This window comes from Oncorhynchus keta, chromosome 27 (assembly GCF_023373465.1).
Source record: "Oncorhynchus keta strain PuntledgeMale-10-30-2019 chromosome 27, Oket_V2, whole genome shotgun sequence".
Taxonomy (NCBI): Eukaryota; Metazoa; Chordata; class Actinopteri; order Salmoniformes; family Salmonidae; genus Oncorhynchus; species Oncorhynchus keta.
The window spans coordinates 7,138,569-7,160,824 of NC_068447.1; the positions used below are offsets into that span (position 1 = coordinate 7,138,569).

The following is a 22,256-nucleotide window of genomic DNA, read 5'->3' on the forward strand; positions in this document are numbered from 1 at the left end:
ACAGACCGTACCAGACACCGATTACACAGACCGTATCAGACACCGATTACACAGACCGTACCAGACACCGATTACACAGGCACTGATTACACAGACACCGATTACACAGACACCGATTACACAGACACTGATTACACAGACCGTACCAGACACCGATTACACAGACCGTACCAGACACCGATTACACAGACCGTATCAGACACCGATTACACAGAGAGTACTGACACCGATTACACAGACCGTATCAGACACCGATTACACAGACACCGATTACACAGACCGTACCAGACACCGATTACACAGACCGTAGCAGACACCGATTACACAGACCGTATCAGACACCGATTACACAGACACCGATTACACAGACCGTACCAGACACCGATTACACAGACCGTACCAGACACCGATTACACAGACCGTACCCGACACTGATCGTACCAGACACCGATTACACAGACCGTATCAGACACCGATTACACAGACCGTATCAGACACCGATTACACAGACCGTATCAGACACCGATTACACAGACCGTATCAGACACTGATTACACAGACCGTATCAGACACCGATTACACAGACCGTACCAGACACCGATTACACAGAGAGTACTGACACCAATTACACAGAGAGTACTGACACCGATGACACAGACCGTACCAGACACCGATTACACAGAGAGTACTGACACCGATTACACAGAGAGTACTGACACCGATGACACAGAGAGTACTGACACCGATGACACAGAGAGTACTGACACCGATGACACAGAGAGTACTGACACCGATTACACAGAGAGTACCGACACCGATTACACAGAGAGTACCGACACCGATTACACAGAGAGTACCGACACCGATTACACAGAGAGTACCGACACCGATTACACAGAGAGTACTGACACCGATGACACAGAGAGTACTGACACCGATGACACAGAGAGTACTGACACCGATTACACAGAGAGTACTGACACCGATTACACAGAGAGTACTGCCACCGATTACACAGAGAGTACTGCCACCGATTACACAGAGAGTACTGACACCGATTACACAGCGAGTACCGACACCGATTACACAGAGAGTACCGACACCGATTACACAGAGAGTACCGACACCGATTACACAGAGAGTACCGACACCGATTACACAGAGAGTACCGACACCGATTACACAGAGAGTACCGACACCGATTACACAGAGAGTACCGACACCGATTACACAGAGAGTACCGGCACCGATTACACAGAGAGTACCGACACCGATTACACAGAGAGTACTGACACCGATTACACAGAGAGTACCGACACCGATTACACAGAGAGTACTGACACCGATTACACAGAGAGTACCGACACCGATTACACAGAGAGTACTGACACCGATTACACAGAGAGTACCGACACCGATTACACAGAGAGTACCGACACCGATTACACAGAGAGTACCGACACCGATTACACAGAGAGTACTGACACCGATGACACAGAGAGTACTGACACCGATGACACAGAGAGTACCGACACCGATTACACAGAGAGTACCGACACCGATTACACAGAGTACTGACACCGATTACACAGAGAGTACCGACACCGATTACACAGAGAGTACTGACACCGATTACACAGAGAGTACTGACACCGATTACACAGAGAGTACCAGACACTGATTACACAGAGAGTACCAGACACCGATTACACAGAGAGTACCAGACACCGATTACACAGAGAGTACCGACACCGATTACACAGAGAGTACCAGACACCGATTACACAGAGAGTACTGACACCGATTACACAGACCGTACCAGACACCGATTACACAGAGAGTACCGACACCGATTACACAGAGAGTACCGACACCGATTACACAGAGAGTACTGACACCGATGACACAGAGAGTACTGACACCGATGACACAGAGAGTACTGACACCGATTACACAGAGAGTACTGACACCGATTACACAGAGAGTACTGCCACCGATTACACAGAGAGTACTGCCACCGATTACACAGAGAGTACTGACACCGATTACACAGAGAGTACCGACACCGATTACACAGAGAGTACCGACACCGATTACACAGAGAGTACCGACACCGATTACACAGAGAGTACCGACACCGATTACACAGAGAGTACCGACACCGATTACACAGAGAGTACCGACACCGATTACACAGAGAGTACCGACACCGATTACACAGAGAGTACCGGCACCGATTACACAGAGAGTACCGACACCGATTACACAGAGAGTACTGACACCGATTACACAGAGAGTACCGACACCGATTACACAGAGAGTACTGACACCGATTACACAGAGAGTACCGACACCGATTACACAGAGAGTACTGACACCGATTACACAGAGAGTACCGACACCGATTACACAGAGAGTACCGACACCGATTACACAGAGAGTACCGACACCGATTACACAGAGAGTACCGACACCGATTACACAGAGAGTACTGACACCGATGACACAGAGAGTACTGACACCGATGACACAGAGAGTACCGACACCGATTACACAGAGAGTACCGACACCGATTACACAGAGTACTGACACCGATTACACAGAGAGTACCGACACCGATTACACAGAGAGTACTGACACCGATTACACAGAGAGTACTGACACCGATTACACAGAGAGTACCAGACACTGATTACACAGAGAGTACCAGACACCGATTACACAGAGAGTACCAGACACCGATTACACAGAGAGTACCGACACCGATTACACAGAGAGTACCAGACACCGATTACACAGAGAGTACTGACACCGATTACACAGACCGTACCAGACACCGATTACACAGAGAGTACTGACACCGATTACACAGAGAGTACCGACACCGATTACACAGAGAGTACTGACACCGATTACACAGAGAGTACTGACACCGATTACACAGAGAGTACCAGACACCGATTACACAGAGAGTACTGACACCGATGACACAGAGAGTACCAGACACCGATTACACAGAGAGTACCAGACACCGATTACACAGAGAGTACTGACACCGATTACACAGAGAGTACTGACACCGATTACACAGAGAGTACCGACACAGAGAAAACAAACTGTTGTTTGCAGCACTATCATTTGGACTTGGGACTCAATTCCATTTCAATTCCAGTCGATTCATGAAGTACATTGACATTTCAATTCTAAATCCAATTCTCTTCAATGAGGAAAACTAGTAATTTGTGTTTACTTTCTGAATTGACCTCAACAGTGCCACTATTCCTCTTCTGCTTGACCTGTTGTATGAGAGCAGAGTGGATGGACCAAACGCCTTGGATAGGTACAATTGGATCAGAACACTGTGATGACAACAGTTGAGTTGTACTTAATACTATTATTACATAGAGACCCTGAACATGGACATCATATCACACTTTATCATCAGCTGGTGGTTGTATTCATTTTATTTCACCTTTAACTAGTCAAGACAGTTAAGAACAAATTATTATTATTTACAATGACGGCCTACCCCGGCCAAACCCTTTCTTAACCCGGACGACGCTGGGCCAATTGTGCCGCCGTACCATTGGGACTCCCAATCACGGACGGTTGTGATACAGCCTGGAATCGAACCAGGGTCTGTAGTGACGCTTCTAGCACTGCGATGCAGTGCCTTAGACCGCTGCGACACTCGGGAGCCCTTGTGTTGTTTATGAAGACAAGGGATGTGTCCCAAAAGGGCATCGTATTCACTACGGGCCCTGGTCAAAAGGGCATCGTATTCCCTACGGGCCCTGGTCAAAAGGGCATCGTATTCCCTACGGGCCCTGGTCAAAAGGGCATCGTATACCCCAAGGGCCCTGGTCAAAAGGGCATCGTATTCCCTACGGGCCCTGGTCAAAAGGGCATCGTATTCCCTACGGGCCCTGGTCAAAAGGGCATCGTATTCCCTACGGGCCCTGGTCAAAAGGGCATCGTATTCCCTACGGGCCCTGGTCAAAAGGGCATCGTATTCCCTACGGGCCCTGGTCAAAAGGGCATCGTATTCCCTAAGGGAATATGGTGCCATCTAGGATGCAACCAAGGATAGAAAAATAGAGCAGAGAGTTGAAGTGCCATCATTTAATAGAGTTAATAGTAACACATCTGAACAAAGTCAACCTGAACCAGGAGTATAATGTAATCAGCTCATCTGATCCATCTACAGGGTCGCATTCATTAGTGCACACCGTTTCAAAACGTAGCGGAAAAAACATTTGGCAACAGGAGAAAAAAAAAAGAGCGTTTCTTATTGGACAATTTCAGGTAGTCCCTTCCTTTTTCAGTGTATTTTATTCCGTTTTGGTACCTGACGAACATGACCGTGGAATGTAAGGTATAGTTCTGACCGAGGAGGAAGTCATGACAGTCTCTAACCCAGATAGTTGGTGGCTATTTTTTAACAAACTGTTTTCTGGACAAAATAAATGTCCAGTGGAGTTCTCCTTGGTTCCCGAACCAACCAATCATGTTTCTTATGGAACAGTAACCCCACCCATAAACCTAACCTTTCGTGGAATGACTTACTTGAGTATCACATTTGTTTCTGCCTCCCATAGAAGACAGGACCAGAAAAACGACATCTCTGCAAGTGAAGGCCGTGGGGTTCTGAGCACAGCTTTCCCCTCTGTACCAAAAAAAAAATGTTTTGTTACATACTCGATCTTGTTCATTGGTCCGTTCATTCTTAACAATACACTTCGGATAAAATAAATCTCTTAATTAATTATAAAGGCTATAAAATATCCTGATGTGAATTACAAAATGGTCTTTCATCCAGATAATCAATAAGTATTGTATCATAAAGTGGTGCGATAAAACTATTAATCTCACTCGACAATAAGCAATGATCAATATTATACAATAATGTGCCGTAAAGTGAACAAGAATCCTAACATACAAAAATACTGTCCAATACAAAAGTGGTCCATTTTGTAATTTAAGTTTTGAAAATGAAATCACAAACAAGGATGTAACCTTGGTAACACGTGATGAAAGGTGAAGAGTTAGGCGTCAGATCTATCACACTCATTCCTGATCCATCTCTGGAGCATTGACTTATAGATGGAATGTGATTTTGTAAAGAAATCCCAAATCTATCACACTCATTCCTGATCCATCTCTGGAGCATTGACTTATAGATGGAATGTGATTTTGTAAAGAAATCCCAAATCTATCACACTCATTCCTGATCCATCTCTGGAGCATTGACTTATAGATGGAATGTGATTTTGTAAAGAAATCCCAAATCTATCACACTCATTCCTGATCCATCTCTGGAGCATTGACTTATAGATGGAATGTGATTTTGTAAAGAAATCCCAAATCTATCACACTCATTCCTGATCCATCTCTGGAGCATTGACTTATAGATGGAATGTGATTTTGTAAAGAAATCCCAAATCTATCACACTCATTCCTGATCCATCTCTGGAGCATTGACTTATAGATGGAATGTGATTTTGTAAAGAAATCCCAAATCTATCACACTCATTCCTGATCCATCTCTGGAGCATTGACTTATAGATGGAATGTGATTTTGTAAAGAAATCCCAAATCTATCACATTCATTCCTGATCCATCTCTGGAGCATTGACTTATAGATGGAATGTGATTTTGTAAAGAAATCCCAAATCTCAAATCTATCACATTCATTCCTGATCCATCTCTAGAGCATTGACTTATAGATGGAATGTGATTTTATAAAGAAATCCCAAATCTATCACACTCATTCCTGATCCATCTCTGGAGCATTGACTTATAGATGGAATGTGATTTTGTAAAGAAATCCCAAATCTATCACACTCATTCCTGATCCATCTCTGGAGCATTGACTTATAGATGGAATGTGATTTTGTAAAGAAATCCCAAATCTATCACACTCATTCCTGATCCATCTCTGGAGCATTGACTTATAGATGGAATGTGATTTTATAAAGAAATCCCAAATCTATCACACTCATTCCTGATCCATCTCTGGAGCATTGACTTATAGATGGAATGTGATTTTATAAAGAAATCCCAAATCTATCACACTCATTCCTGATCCATCTCTGGAGCATTGACTTATAGATGGAATGTGATTTTGTAAAGAAATCCCAAATCTCAAATCTATCACACTCATTCCTGATCCATCTCTGGAGCATTGACTTATAGATGGAATGTGATTTTGTAAAGAAATCCCAAATCTCAAATGAAAAAGACAGTTTGAACTAGTCCATACAAACAACATATCATAAAGACATGGTTTTACAGGAAATTAAATGAGATAATTAACTCGGTAAACAAATACAACAAAGGTGAAATATTGACATGAGATGTCCAGCTTGGTGGTTTGGTCTGGTGTGCTACTACTGAGTAGACAAAACATTATGAACACCTGCTCTTTACACCGAGTAGACAAAACATTATGAACACCTGCTCTTTACACTGAGTAGTCAAAACATTATGAACACCTGCTCTTTACACTGAGTAGACAAAACATTATGAACACCTGCTCTTTACACTGAGTAGACAAAACATTATGAACACCTGCTCTTTACACTGAGTAGACAAAACATTATGAACACCTGCTCTTTCCACTGAGTAGACAAAACATTATGAACACCTGCTCTTTACACTGAGTAGACAAAACATTATGAACACCTGCTCTTTCCACTGAGTAGACAAAACATTATGAACACCTGCTCTTTCCACTGAGTAGACAAAACATTATGAACACCTGGTCTGCTAAATGGCATATATTATTAATATTATTATCCGCTCTTTCCACTGAGTAGACAAAACATTATGAACACCTGCTCTTTCCACTGAGTAGACAAAACATTATGAACACCTGCTCTTTCCACTGAGTAGACAAAACATTATGAACACCTGCTCTTTCCACTGAGTAGACAAAACATTATGAACACCTGCTCTTTACACTGAGTAGACAAAACATTATGAACACCTGCTCTTTCCACTGAGTAGACAAAACATTATGAACACCTGCTCTTTACACTGAGTAGACAAAACATTATGAACACCTGCTCTTAACAGTGAAGACATCAAAGTATGAAATAACACATATGGAATCATGTAGTAACCAAAATAAAGTGCTATATCAAAATCTATTTTTATATTTGAGATTCTACAAAGTAGCGTTGATGACAGCTTGCACACTCTTGGCATTCTCTCAACCAACTTCATGAGGTCACCTGGAATGATTTTCAATTAACAAGGGGGGCCTTGTTAAAAGTAAATTTGTGGAATTTCTTTCCTTCTTAATGCGTTTGAGTCAATCAGTTGTGTTGTGACATGGCAAGAACAGTTCAAATAAGTGAAGAGAAACGACAGTCTATCATTACATTTACATTACATTTAAGTCATTTACCAGACGCTCTTATCCAGAGCGACTTACAAATTGGCATTCACCTTATGACATCCAGTGGAACTTTACAATAGTGCATCTAAATTAGTGCATATCATTACTTTAAAACTTTTTTCCGGTCAATCAATATGGAAAATGTCAAGATCTTTTCAAGCTTCTGTGGCTCAGTTGGTAGAGCATGGCGCTTGTTACGCCAGGGTAGTGGGTTCGATTCCCGGGACCACCCATACGTAGAATGTATGCACACATGACTGTAAGTCGCTTTGGATAAAAGCGTCAGCTAAATGGCATATATTATTATTATTATTATTATTATTATTATTCTTCAGGTGCCAGAGTTACATCTGCTGCAGAGGAAAAGTTCATTAGAGTTAACTGCACCTCACATTGCAGCCCAAATAAATGCTTCACAGAGTTCAAGTAACAGACACATCTCAATATCAACTGTTCAGAGGAGACTGCATGAATCAGGCCTTCATGGTCGAATTGCTGCAAAGAAACCACTACGAAAGATCACCAATAATAAGAAGAGACTTGCTTGGGCCAAGAAACACAAGCAATGGACAATTAGACTGGTGGAAATCTGTCCTTTGGTCTGATGAGTCCATATTTGAGAGTTTTGGTTCCAACTGCTGTGTTTTTGTGAGACGCAGAGTAGGTGAATGGATGATCTCAGCATGTGTGGTTCCCACCGTGAAGCATGGAGGAGGAGGTGTGATGGTGTGGGGGTGATTTGCTGGTGACACAGTCAGCGATTTATTTAGAATTCAAGGCACAATTAACCAGCATGGCTACCACAGCATTCTGCAGCAAAACACTATCCCATCTGGTTTGGGCTTAGTGGGACTATCATTTGTTTTTCAACAGGACAATGACCCAACACACCTTCAGACTGTGTAAGAGCTATATGACCAAGAAGGAGAGTGATGGAGTGCTGCATCAGATGACCTGGCCTCCACAATCCCCTGACCTCAACCAAACTGTTTGCGATGAGTTGGACCGCAGAGTGAAGGAAAAGCAGTCAACAAGTGCTCAGTATATGTGGAAACTTCTTCAAGACTGTTGGAAAACCATTCCAGGTGAAGCTGGTTGAGAGAATGCCAAGAGTGTGCAAAGGTGTCATCAAGGAGGCTAGTTACTACATGATTCCAAATGTGTTATTTCATAGTTTTGACGTCTTCACGATTATTCAACAATGTAGAAAATAGTAAAAATAAAGAAAACTCCTTGAATGAGGTGTATTCAAACTTTGGACGGGTACTGAACATGTTTCCTGATCTTTTTATATCTCAGATATAAGTACGTTTGTGTCAAGAACTGCAACTCTGCTGAGGTTTTTCACGCTCAACAGTTTCCCATGTGTATCAAGAATGGGCCACCACCTAAAGGACATCCAGCCAACTTGACACAACTATGGCAAGCATTGGAGTCAACATGGTCCACCACCTAAAGGACATCCAGCCAACTTGACACAACTATGGCAAGCATTGGAGTCAACATGGTCCACCACCTAAAGGACACCCAGCCAATTTAACACAACTATGGCAAGCATTGGAGTCAACATGGTCCACCACCCAAAGGACACCCAGCCAACTTGACACAACTATGGCAAGCATTGGAGTCAACATGGTCCACCACCTAAAGGACATTCAGCCAACTTGACACAACTATGGCAAGCATTGGAGTCAACATGGTCCACCACCTAAAGGACATCCAGCCAACTTGACACAACTATGGCAAGCATTGGAGTCAACATGGTCCACCACCTAAAGGACATCCAGCCAACTTGACACAACTATGGCAAGCATTGGAGTCAACATGGTCCACCACCTAAAGGACATCCAGCCAACTTGACACAACTATGGCAAGCATTGGAGTCAACATGGTCCACCACCTAAAGGACATCCAGCCAACTTGACACAACTATGGCAAGCATTGGGTCAACATGGTCCACCACCTAAAGGACATCCAGCCAACTTGACACAACTATGGCAAGCATTGGAGTCAACATGGTCCACCACCTAAAGGACATCCAGCCAACTTGACAACTATGGCAAGCATTGGAGTCAACATGGTCCACCACCTAAAGGACATCCAGCCAACTTGACACAACTATGGCAAGCATTGGAGTCAACATGGTCCACCACCTAAAGGACATCCAGCCAACTTGACACAACTATGGCAAGCATTGGAGTCAACATGGTCCACCACCTAAAGGACATCCAGCCAACTTGACACAACTATGGCAAGCATTGGAGTCAACATGGTCCACCACCTAAAGGACATCCAGCCAACTTGACACAACTATGGCAAGCATTGGAGTCAACATGGTCCACCACCTAAAGGACATCCAGCCAACTTGACACAACTATGGCAAGCATTGGAGTCAACATGGTCCACCACCTAAAGGACATCCAGCCAACTTGACACAACTATGGCAAGCATTGGAGTCAACATGGTCCACCACCTAAAGGACATCCAGCCAACTTGACACAACTATGGCAAGCATTGGAGTCAACATGGTCCACCACCTAAAGGACATCCAGCCAACTTGACACAACTATGGCAAGCATTGGAGTCAACATGGTCCACCACCTAAAGGACATCCAGCCAACTTGACACAACTGGGCAAGCATTGATCAACATGGTCCACCACCTAAAGGACATCCAGCCAACTTGACACAACTATGGCAAGCATTGGAGTCAACATGGTCCACCACCTAAAGGACATCCAGCCAACTTGACACAACTATGGCAAGCATTGAGTCAACATGGTCCACCACCTAAAGGACATCCAGCCAACTTGACACAACTATGGCAAGCATTGGAGTCAACATGGTCCACCACCTAAAGGACATCCAGCCAACTTGACACAACTATGGCAAGCATTGGAGTCAACATGGTCCACCACCTAAAGGACATCCAGCCAACTTGACACAACTATGGCAAGCATTGGAGTCAACATGGTCCACCACCTAAAGGACATCCAGCCAACTTGACACAACTATGGCAAGCATTGGAGTCAACATGGTCCACCACCTAAAGGACATCCAGCCAACTTGACACAACTATGGCAAGCATTGGAGTCAACATGGTCCACCACCTAAAGGACATCCAGCCAACTTGACACAACTATGGCAAGCATTGGAGTCAACATGGTCCACCACCTAAAGGACATCCAGCCAACTTAACACAACTATGGCAAGCATTGGAGTCAACATGGTCCACCACCTAAAGGACACCCAGCCAATTTAACACAACTATGGCAAGCATTGGAGTCAACATGGTCCACCACCCAAAGGACACCCAGCCAATTTAACACAACTATGGGAAGCATTGGAGTCAACATGGTCCACCACCCAAAGGACATTCAGCCAATTTAACACAACTATGGGAAGCATTGGAGTCAACATGGTCCACCACACAAAGGACATTCAGCCAATTTAACACAACTATGGGAAGCATTGGAGTCAACATGGTCCACCACCCAAAGGACATCCAGCCAATTTAACACAACTATGGGAAGCATTGGAGTCAACATGGTCCACCACACAAAGGACATCCAGCCAATTTAACACAACTATGGCAAGCATTGGAGTCAACATGGTCCACCACCCAAAGGACATCCAGCCAATTTAACACAACTATGGGAAGCATTGGAGTCAACATGGTCCACCACCTAAAGGACATCCAGCCAATTTAACACAACTATGGCAAGCATTGGAGTCAACATGGTCCACCACCCAAAGGACATTCAGCCAATTTAACACAACTATGGCAAGCATTGGAGTCAACATGGGCCACCTCCCAAAGGACATTCAGCCAATTTAACACAACTATGGCAAGCATTGGAGTCAACATGGGCCACCACCCAAAGGACATTCAGCCAATTTAACACAACTATGGCAAGCATTGGAGTCAACATGGTCCACCACCTAAAGGACACCCAGCCAATTTAACACAACTATGGCAAGCATTGGAGTCAACATGGTCCACCACCCAAAGGACACCCAGCCAATTTAACACAACTATGGCAAGCATTGGAGTCAACATGGTCCACCACCCAAAGGACACCCAGCCAATTTAACACAACTATGGCAAGCATTGGAGTCAACATGGGCCACCACCCAAAGGACATTCAGCCAATTTAACACAACTATGGCAAGCATTGGAGTCAACATGGGCCACCACCCAAAGGACATTCAGCCAATTTAACACAACTATGGCAAGCATTAGAGTCAACATGGGCCACCACCCAAAGGACATTCAGCCAATTTAACACAACTATGGCAAGCATTGGAGTCAACATGGGCCACCACCCAAAGGACATTCAGCCAATTTAACACAACTATGGCAAGCATTGGAGTCAACATGGTCCACCACCCAAAGGACACCCAGCCAATTTAACACAACTATGGCAAGCATTGGAGTCAACATGGTCCACCACCCAAAGGACACCCAGCCAATTTAACACAACTATGGCAAGCATTGGAGTCAACATGGGCCACCACCCAAAGGACATTCAGCCAATTTAACACAACTATGGCAAGCATTGGAGTCAACATGGGCCAGTATCCCTCTACAATGCTTTTCGACAACATTCCCCGGTGATTTGAGGCTGTTCTGAGGGCAATGGAAGGAAGTTGTTCTTAATGTTTTGTACACTCAGTGTATACCAGTATTGTGTCAATCTATAGATGGGAGCACTGGAATGGACAGAAGGGATGTGTTCCAATGACACCCTATTCCCCTATGTAGTGCACTACTACTCTGGTCGAAGGTATTGCACTACATAGGGGATTGGGTGTCGTTTGGGACACAGCCACGGATGTTTTTTTTTTTTCTATCTGTGTGATTTGTTGGTTAATAAATCAACCAAATGCCATAAAAATATCACTCCTTACTACACTGAACAAAAATATAAAAACGCAACATGCAACAATGGCAAAGATTTTCACTGAGTTACAGTTCATATAAGGAAAATCAGTCAATTTAAATAAATGAATTAGGACCTAATCTATGGATTCCACATGACTGGGAATATAGATATGCATCTGTGGATCAGAAAACCAGTCAGTATCTGGTGTGACCATTTGCCTCATGCTGCGTGACACATCTCCTTCTCATAGAGTTGATCAGGCTGTTGATTGGTGGCCTGTGGAATGTTGTCTCACTCCTCTTCAATGGCTGTGTGAAGTTGCTGAATATTGGCAGGAACTGGAACACGCTGTCGTACACGTCGATCCAGAGCATCTTAAACATTCTAAATGGGTGGCAGCATGGAGGCCATAGAATAACTGGGAAATGTTCAGCTTCCAGAAATTGTGTACAGATCCTTGCGACATGAGGCTGTGCATTATCATGCTGAAACATGAGGTGATGGCGGTGGATGAATGGCACGACAACGGGCCTCAGGATCTCGTCACGGTATCTCTGTGCATTTAAATTGCCACCAATAAAATGCAATTGTGTTCGTTGTCCGTAGTTAATGTCTGCCCTTATCATAACCCCACCACCACCATGAGGCACTCTGTTAACAACGTTGACATCAGCAAACCGCTCGCCCACACAACGCCATACACGCTGTCTGCGTGTATGGTGGAGAACAATGTTATTTTGATGAGTAGAGGGGAAGGGGTGCGATGCTAAGGTGGTGGACAGGATGTTTGGCTATTCCTTGGGCCCCGTACAGTTGAAACCAGGATTCATCTGTGAAGAGCACACTTCTCCAGCGTGCCAGTGGCCATCGAAGGTGAGCATTTGCCCATTGAAGTCGGTTACGACGCCGAACTGCAGTCAGGTCAAGGCTAAGTAGATGAGCTTCCCTGACAAGGTTGAACTGCAGTCAGGTCAAGGCTAAGTAGATGAGCTTCCCTGACAAGGTTGAACTGCAGTCAGGTCAAGGCTAAGTAGATGAGCTTCCCTGACAAGGTTGAACTGCAGTCAGGTCAAGGCTAAGTAGATGAGCTTCCCTGACAAGGTTGAACTGCAGTCAGGTCAAGGTAGATGAGCTTCCCTGACAAGGTTGAACTGCAGTCAGGTCAAGGCTAAGTAGATGAGCTTCCCTGACAAGGTTGAACTGCAGTCAGGTCAAGGCCCTGGTGAGGAGATAGAGTAGATGAGCTTCCCTGACAAGGTTGCACAAACCCACAGTTGTATCAGCTGTCCGGCTGGCTCGTCTCAGACTGATGGGGAAGAAGCCAGATATGGAGGTCCTGGGCTGACGTGGTTCACACGTGGTCTGCGGTTGTGAGGCCGGTTGGACGTATTGGCAAATCCTCTAAAACGACGTTGGAGACGAGAAATTAACATTCAATTCTCTGGCAATAGCTTTAGTGGACAGTCCTGCAGTCAGCATGCCAATTGCACGGTCCCCTAAAACTTGGGTCATCTGTGATATTGTGTTGTGTGACAAAACTGCACCTTTAAGACTTATCTTATATTACCCCCAGCACAAGGTGCACCTATGTAAGGATCATGCTGTTTAATCAGTATCTTGATATGCCGCACCTGTCAGGTGGATGGATTATCTTGGCAAAGGAGAAATGCTCACTAACAGGGATGTAAACAAAATTCTGCACAAAATTTCTAGAGAAATAAGCTTTTTGTGCGAATGGAAAATGTCCAGGTCTTTAATTTCAGCTCATGAAACATGGGACCAACACTTTATATGTTGCGTTTATATATTTTTGTTCAGTGTAAATGATCTGGAACTAAAAACAGAAGTATTCTGTAGTCTGACTTGGCAGTTCCCATAGAAGTCTCAGTGACTGTATTTCACTGATTAAGGTTTTCCCCCCACAGTTCAGTTCTGTCCTGAGCTCAGTGTATCAGAGGGTTGAGAAAATGGAGAAAAATAAAAAAAGTGGTAAAACGGAAACAATCCCAGAATGCAGTGTTCATCATCCGCTGTATTCAGCATGGCAACCAACAGTCTCAATCGCTGGTTCTACTTTCCATAATCTTCTTCTACTTCCACGATCATCTAATGCAAATGTCCCAAGTCATCTCATATCTTCATCCCCCTTTACATGAGGCTCACGGTCCACCAGACACCTACAGAAGAGGAAGAGAGAGAGAGGATAAAAGTGAACCATTATAAAAAAAACACATATCTATGACTGCATCCAATCTGTGCTGACATCACAATGAAGCACGCCCCCCTCATGAATCCAATCTGTGCTGACATCACAATGAAGCACGTCCCCCTCATGAATCCAAGCTGTGCTGACATCACAATGAAGCACGCCCCCCTCATGAATCCAAGCTGTCATGACATCACAATGAAGCACGCCCCCTCATGAATCCAATCTGTGCTGACATCACAATGAAGCACGTCCCCCTCATGAATCCAATCTGTGCTGACATCACAATGAAGCACGCCCCCCTCATGAATCCAATCTGTGCTGACATCACAATGAAGCACGCCCCCCTCATGAATCCAATCTGTGCTGACATCACAATGAAGCACGCCCCCCTCATGAATCCAATCTGTGCTGACATCACAATGAAGCACGTCCCCCTCATGAATCCAAGCTGTCAAGACATCACAATGAATCACGTCCCCCTCATGAATCCAAGCTGTGCTGACATCACAATGAATCCAAGCTGTACTAACATCAAAATGAATCCAATCTGTGCTGACATCACAATGAATCCAAGCTTTGCTGACATCACAATGAATCCAAGCTGTGCTAACGTCCCAATGAAGCACGCCCCCCTCATGAATCCAAGCTGTGCTGACATCACAATGAATCCAAGCTGTGCTGACATCACAATGAATCCAAGCTGTGCTAACATCACAATGAATCCAAGCTGTGCTAACGTCCCAATGAAGCACGCCCCCCTCATGAATCCAAGCTGTTCTGACATCACAATGAAGCACGCCCCCCTCATGAATCCAAGCTGTCCTGACATCACAATGAAGCACGCCCCCCTCATGAATCCAATTTGTGCTGACATCACAATGAAGCACGCCCCCTCATGAATCCAATCTGTGCTGACATCACAATGAAGCACGTCCCCCTCATGAATCCAATCTGTGCTGACATCACAATGACGCACACCCCCCTCATGAATCCAAGCTGTCATGACATCACAATGAAGCACGCCCCCCTCATGAATCCAAGCTGTCATGACATCACAATGAAGCACGCCCCCCTCATGAATCCAAGCTGTGCGAACATCCCAATGAAGCACGCCCCCTCATGAATCCAAGCTGTGCTGACATCACAATGAAGCACGCCCCCCTCATGAATCCAAGCTGTGCTGACATCACAATGAAGCACGGCCCCCTCATGAATCCAAGCTGTGCTGACATCACAATGAAGCACGGCCCCCTCATGAATCCAAGCTGTGCTGACATCACAATGAAGCACGCCCCCCTCATGAATCCAAGCTGTGCTGACATCACAATGAAGCACGCCCCCCTCATGAATCCAAGCTGTGCTGACATCACAATGAAGCACGGCCCCCTCATGAATCCAAGCTGTGCTGACATCACAATGAAGCACGGCCCCCTCATGAATCCAATCTGTGCTGACATCACAATGAATCCAAGCTGTGCTAACATCACAATGAAGCACGCCCCCCTCATGAATCCAATCTGTGCTGACATCCCAATGAAGCACGCCCCCCTCATGAATCCAAGCTGTGCTGACATCACAATGAATCCAAGCTGTGCTAACGTCCCAATGAAGCACGCCCCCCTCATGAATCCAAGCTGTGCTGACATCACAATGAATCCAATCTGTGCTGACATCACAATGAATCCAAGCTGTGCTGACATCACAATGAATCCAAGCTGTGCTGACATCAATGAATCCAATCTGTGCTGACATCACAATGAATCCAAGCTGTGCTAACATCACAATGAATCCAAACTGTGCTGACATCACAATGAATCCAAGCTGTGCTAACGTCCCAATGAAGCACGCCCCCCTCATGAATCCAAGCTGTGCTGACATCACAATGAATCCAATCTGTGCTGACATCACAATGAATCCAAGCTGTGCTGACATCACAATGAATCCAAGCTGTGCTGACATCAATGAATCCAATCTGTGCTGACATCACAATGAATCCAAGCTGTGCTAACATCACAATGAATCCAAACTGTGCTGACATCACAATGAATCCAAGCTGTGCTAACGTCCCAATGAAGCACGCCCCCCTCATGAATCCAAGCTGTGCTGACATCACAATGAATCCAATCTGTGCTGACATCACAATGAATCCAAGCTGTGCTGACATCACAATGAATCCAATCTGTGCTGACATCACAATGAATCCAAGCTGTGCTAACATCACAATGAATCCAAGCTGTGCTAACGTCCCAATGAAGCACGCCCCCCCATGAATCAAAGCTGTGCTGACATAACAATGAATCCAAGCTGTGCTAACGTACCAATGAAGCACGCCCCCCTCATGAATCCAAGCTGTGCTAACGTCCCAATGAAGCACGCCCCCCTCATGAATCCAAGCTGTGCTGACATCACAATGAATCCAAGCTGTGCTGACATCACAATGAATCCAAGCTGTGCTAACATCACAATGAATCCAAGCTGTGCTGACATCACAATGAATCCAAGCTGTGCTAACATCACAATGAATCCAAGCTGTGCTGACATCACAATGAATCCAAGCTGTGCTGACATCACAATGAATTCAAGCTGTGCTGACATCACAATGAATCCAAGCTGTGCTAACATCACAATGAATCCAAGCTGTGCTGACATCACAATGAATCCAAGCTGTGCTAACATCACAATGAATCCAAGCTGTGCTGACATCACAATGAATCCAAGCTGTGCTGACATCACAATGAATCCAAGCTGTGCTGACATCACAATGAATCCAAGCTGTGCTGACATCACAATGAATCCAAGCTGTGCTGACATCACAATGAATCCAAGCTGTGCTGACATCACAATGAATCCAAGCTGTGCTGACATCACAATGAATCCAAGCTGTGCTTACATCACAATGAATCCAAGCTGTGCTAACATCACAATGAATCCAAGCTGTGCTAACATCACAATGAATCCAATCTCTAAGCTGATCCCCGGTCCCCCTCAGTAGAGTCCACACTCCTTGAGGTTGATCTACAGGACAGGTAGGTGCTAGGGGGTAAGGGTTGATTTGGTACTGACCTGAAGATCCCTGGTCCCCCTCAGTAGAGTCCACACTCCTTGAGGTTGATCTAAGGACAGGTAGCCACTGCCAGCTAGCCTACTTCAGCAGTACTGTATCATTTTAATCATTTTAGTCAATAAGATTCTTGCTACATAAGCTTAACTTTCTGAACATTCGAGACGTGTAGTCCACTTGTCATTCCAATCTCCTTGCATTAGCGTAGCCTCTTCGGTAGCCTGTCAACTATGTGTCTGTCTATCCCTGTTATCTCCTCTCTGCACAGACCATACAAACGCTCCACACCGCGTGGCCGCGGCCACCCTAATCTGGTGGTCCCAGCGCACGACCCACGTGGAGTTCCAGGTCTCCGGTAGCCTCTGGAACTGCCGATCTGCGGCCAACAAGGCAGAGTTCATCTCAGCCTATGCCTCCCTCCAGTCCCTCGACTTCTTGGCACTGACGGAAACATGGATCACCACAGATAACACTGCTACTCCTACTGCTCTCTCTTCGTCCGCCCACGTGTTCTCGCACACCCCGAGAGCTTCTGGTCAGCGGGGTGGTGGCACCGGGATCCTCATCTCTCCCAAGTGGTCATTCTCTCTTCTCCCCTTACCCATCTGTCTATCGCCTCCTTTGAATTTCATGCTGTCACAGTTACCAGCCCTTTCAAGCTTAACATCCTTATCATTTATCGCCCTCCAGGTCCCCTCGGAGAGTTCATCAATGAGCTTGATGTCTTGATAAGCTCCTTTCCTGAGGACGGCTCACCTCTCACAGTTCTGGGCGACTTTAACCTCCCCACGTCTACCTTTGACTCATTCCTCTCTGCCTCCTTCTTTCCACTCCTTTCCTCTTTGACCTCACCCTCTCACCTTCCCCCTACTCACAAGGCAGGCAATACGCTCGACCTCATCTTTACTAGATGCTGTTCTTCCAATAACCTCATTGCAACTCCCTCCAAGTCTCCGACCACTACCTTGTATCCTTTTCCCTCTCGCTCTCATCCAACACTTCCCACACTGCCCCTACTCGGATGGTATCGCGCCGTCCCAACCTTCGCTCTCTCTCCCCCGCTACTCTCTCCTCTTCCATCCTATCATCTCTTCCCTCTGCTCAAACCTTCTCCAACCTATCTCCTGATTCTGCCTCCTCAACCCTCCTCTCCTCCCTTTCTGCATCCTTTGACTCTCTATGTCCCCTATCTTCCAGGCCGGCTCGGTCCTCCCCTCCCGCTCCGTGGCTCGACGACTCATTGCGAGCTCACAGAACAGGGCTCCGGGCAGCCGAGCGGAAATGGAGGAAAACTCGCCTCCCTGCGGACCTGGCATCCTTTCACTCCCTCCTCTCTACATTTTCCTCCTCTGTCTCTGCTGCTAAAGCCACTTTCTACCACTCTAAATTCCAAGCATCTGCCTCTAACCCTAGGAAGCTCTTCGCCACCTTCTCCTCCCTCCTGAATCCTCCTCCCTCTCTGCAGATGACTTCGTCAACCATTTTGAAAAGAAGGTCGACGACATCCGATCCTCGTTTGCTAAGTCAAACGACACCGCTGGTTCTGCTCACACTGCCCTACCCTGTGCTCTGACCTCTTTCTCCCCTCTCTCTCCAGATGAAATCTCGCGTCTTGTGACGGCCGGCCGCCCAACAACCTGCCCGCTCGACCCTATCCCCTCCTCTCTTCTCCAGACCATTTCCGGAGACCTTCTCCCTTACCTCACCTCGCTCATCAACTCATCCCTGACCGCTGGCTACGTCCCTTCCGTCTTCAAGAGAGCGAGAGTTGCACCCCTTCTGAAAAAACCTACACTCGATCCCTCCGATGTCAACAACTACAGACCAGTATCCCTTCTTTCTTTTCTCTCCAAAACTCTTGAACGTGCCGTCCTTGGCCAGCTCTCCCGCTATCTCTCTCAGAATGACCTTCTTGATCCAAATCAGTCAGGTTTCAAGACTAGTCATTCAACTGAGACTGCTCTTCTCTGTATCACGGAGGCGCTCCGCACTGCTAAAGCTAACTCTCTCTCCTCTGCTCTCATCCTTCTAGACCTATCGGCTGCCTTCGATACTGTGAACCATCAGATCCTCCTCTCCACCCTCTCCGAGTTGGGCATCTCCGGCGCGGCCCACGCTTGGATTGCGTCCTACCTGACAGGTCGCTCCTACCAGGTGGCGTGGCGAGAATCTGTCTCCTCACCACGCGCTCTCACCACTGGTGTCCCCAAGGGCTCTGTTCTAGGCCCTCTCCTATTCTCGCTATACACCAAGTCACTTGGCTCTGTCATAACCTCACATGTTCTCTCCTATCATTGCTATGCAGACGACACACAATTAATCTTCTCCTTTCCCCTTCTGATGACCAGGTGGCGAATCGCATCTCTGCATGTCTGGCAGACATATCAGTGTGGATGACGGATCACCACCTCAAGCTGAACCTCGGCAAGACGGAGCGGCTCTTCCTCCCGGGAAGGACTGCCCGTTCCATGATCTCGCCATCACGGTTGACAACTCCATTGTGTCCTCCTCCCAGAGCGCTAAGAACCTTGGCGTGATCCTGGACAACACCCTGTCGTTCTCAACTAACATCAAGGCGGTGGCCCGTTCCTGTAGGTTCATGCTCTACAACATCCGCAGAGTACGACCCTGCCTCACACAGGAAGCGGCGCAGGTCCTAATCCAGGCACTTGTCATCTCCCGTCTGGATTACTGCAACTCGCTGTTGGCTGGGCTCCCTGCCTGTGCCATTAAACCCCTACAACTCATCCAGAACGCCGCAGCCCGTCTGGTGTTCAACCTTCCCAAGTTCTCTCACGTCACCCCGCTCCTCCGCTCTCTCCACTGGCTTCCAGTTGAAGCTCGCATCCGCTACAAGACCATGGTGCTTGCCTACGGAGCTGTGAGGGGAATGGCACCTCAGTACCTCCAGGCTCTGATCAGGCCCTACACCCAAACAAGGGCACTGCGTTCATCCACCTCTGGCCTGCTCGCCTCCCTACCACTGAGGAAGTACAGTTCCCGCTCAGCCCAGTCAAAACTGTTCGCTGCTCTGGCTCCCCAATGGTGGAACAAACTCCCTCACGACGCCAGGACAGCGGAGTCAATCACCACCTTCCGGAGACACCTGAAACCCCACCTCTTTAAGGAATACCTAGGATAGGATAAAGTAATCCTTCTCACCCCCCCCCCCCCTTAAAATATTTAGATGCACTATTGTAAAGTGGCTGTTCCACTGGATGTCATAAGGTGAATGCACCAATTTGTAAGTCGCTCTGGATAAGAGCGTCTGCTAAATTAAATGTAAATGTAAATGGGTAGGTGCTAGGGGGTAAGGGTTGATTTGGTACTGACCTGAAGATCCCTGGTCCCCCCTCAGTAGAGTCCACACTCCTTGAGGTTGATCTTGATGATGACGTCTGTGACGGCGTCAAACACGAACTGAACGTTCTTGGTGTCGGTGGCGCAGGTGAAGTGGGTGTAGATCTCTTTAGTGTCCTTTCTCCTGTTCAGATCCTCAAACTGACACTGGATGTAGGCTGCTGCTTCCTCATATGTGCTGGCTCCTGTAGTAATGATAATAGTGCATTATGGGTACTGTAGTATACGGGATGTAGGCTGCTGCTTCCTCATATGTACTGGCTCCTGTAGTAATGATAATAGTGCATTATGGGTACTGTAGTATACTGGATGTAGGCTGCTGCTTCCTCATATGTGCTGGCTCCTGTAGTAATGATAATAGTGCATTATGGGTACTGTAGTATACTGGATGTAGGCTGCTGCTTCCTCATATGTACTGGCTCCTGTAGTAATGATAATAGTGCATGATGGGTACTGTAGTATACTGGATGTAGGCTGCTGCTTCCTCATATGTACTGGCTCCCTTTAGTAATAATAATAGTGCATTATGGGTACTGTAGTATACTGGATGTAGGCTGCTGCTTCCTCATATGTACTGGCTCCTGTAGTAATGATAATAGTGCATTATGGGTATTGTAGTATACCGGATGTAGGCTGCTGCTTCCTCATATGTACTGGCTCCTGTAGTAATGATAATAGTGCATTATGGGTACTGTAGTATACTGGATGTAGGCTGCTGCTTCCTCATATGTACTGGCTCCTGTAGTAATGATAATAGTGCATTATGGGTACTGTAGTATACTGGATGTAGGCTGCTGCTTCCTCATATGTACTGGCTCCTGTAGTAATGATAATAGTGCATTATGGGTACTGTAGTATACTGGATGTAACTGCTTCCTCATATGTGCTGGCTCCTGTAGTAATGATAATAGTGCATTATGGGTACTGTAGTATACGGGATGTAGGCTGCTGCTTCCTCATATGTACTGGCTCCTGTAGTAATGATAATAGTGCATTATGGGTACTGTAGTATACTGGATGTAGGCTGCTGCTTCCTCATATGTGCTGGCTCCTGTAGTAATGATAATAGTGCATTATGGGTACTGTAGTATACTGGATGTAGGCTGCTGCTTCCTCATATGTACTGGCTCCTGTAGTAATAATAATAGTGCATTATGGGTACTGTAGTATACTGGATGTAGGCTGCTGCTTCCTCATATGTACTGGCTCCTGTAGTAATAATAATAGTGCATTATGGGTACTGTAGTATACTGGATGTAGGCTGCTGCTTCCTCATATGTACTGGCTCCTGTAGTAATAATAATAGTGCATTATGGGTACTGTAGTATACTGGATGTAG

At 46.0% G+C, this 22,256-nt stretch overlaps 1 protein-coding gene and 1 long non-coding RNA gene across 34 annotated transcripts in view; both read right to left on the reverse strand.

Moving 5' to 3' along the window:
- Positions 1-4,107: 4,107 nt before the first annotated feature.
- On the reverse strand, positions 4,108-7,561 carry LOC127912400 (uncharacterized). Of its 9 annotated transcripts, XR_008082267.1 has the most exons (5): positions 7,065-7,561; positions 6,989-7,026; positions 6,837-6,950; positions 6,495-6,760; positions 4,108-6,456 (listed from the first exon to the last, which is right to left on the reverse strand). It is a non-coding gene; the product is annotated as an uncharacterized LOC127912400 (long non-coding RNA). The 9 variants fall into 9 exon arrangements; XR_008082265.1 differs by having other exon boundaries at positions 6,837-7,026; XR_008082264.1 differs by lacking the exon at positions 6,989-7,026 and having other exon boundaries at positions 6,837-6,988; positions 7,027-7,561.
- Positions 7,562-7,735: 174 nt separating this feature from the next.
- Positions 7,736-22,256, reverse strand: part of LOC118380924 (guanine nucleotide-binding protein G(i) subunit alpha-3-like) — a 78,489-nt gene continuing 63,968 nt past the window's right edge. The window contains exons 1-9 of one of the 25 annotated variants that reach the window (XR_008082236.1): positions 17,560-18,142; positions 11,277-14,464; positions 10,960-11,212; positions 10,192-10,575; positions 10,065-10,128; positions 9,492-10,003; positions 9,366-9,429; positions 9,111-9,302; positions 7,736-8,918 (exon numbers count right to left, since the gene is read on the reverse strand). Coding sequence is in view for 2 of the 25 variants with exons in the window: in XM_052481434.1 (XP_052337394.1) it covers positions 20,912-21,102 (191 nt within the window). In the remaining 23 variants the exon portion in view is untranslated. The other 24 variants (XR_008082248.1, XR_008082246.1, XR_008082244.1 and 21 more) reach the window with 24 other exon arrangements.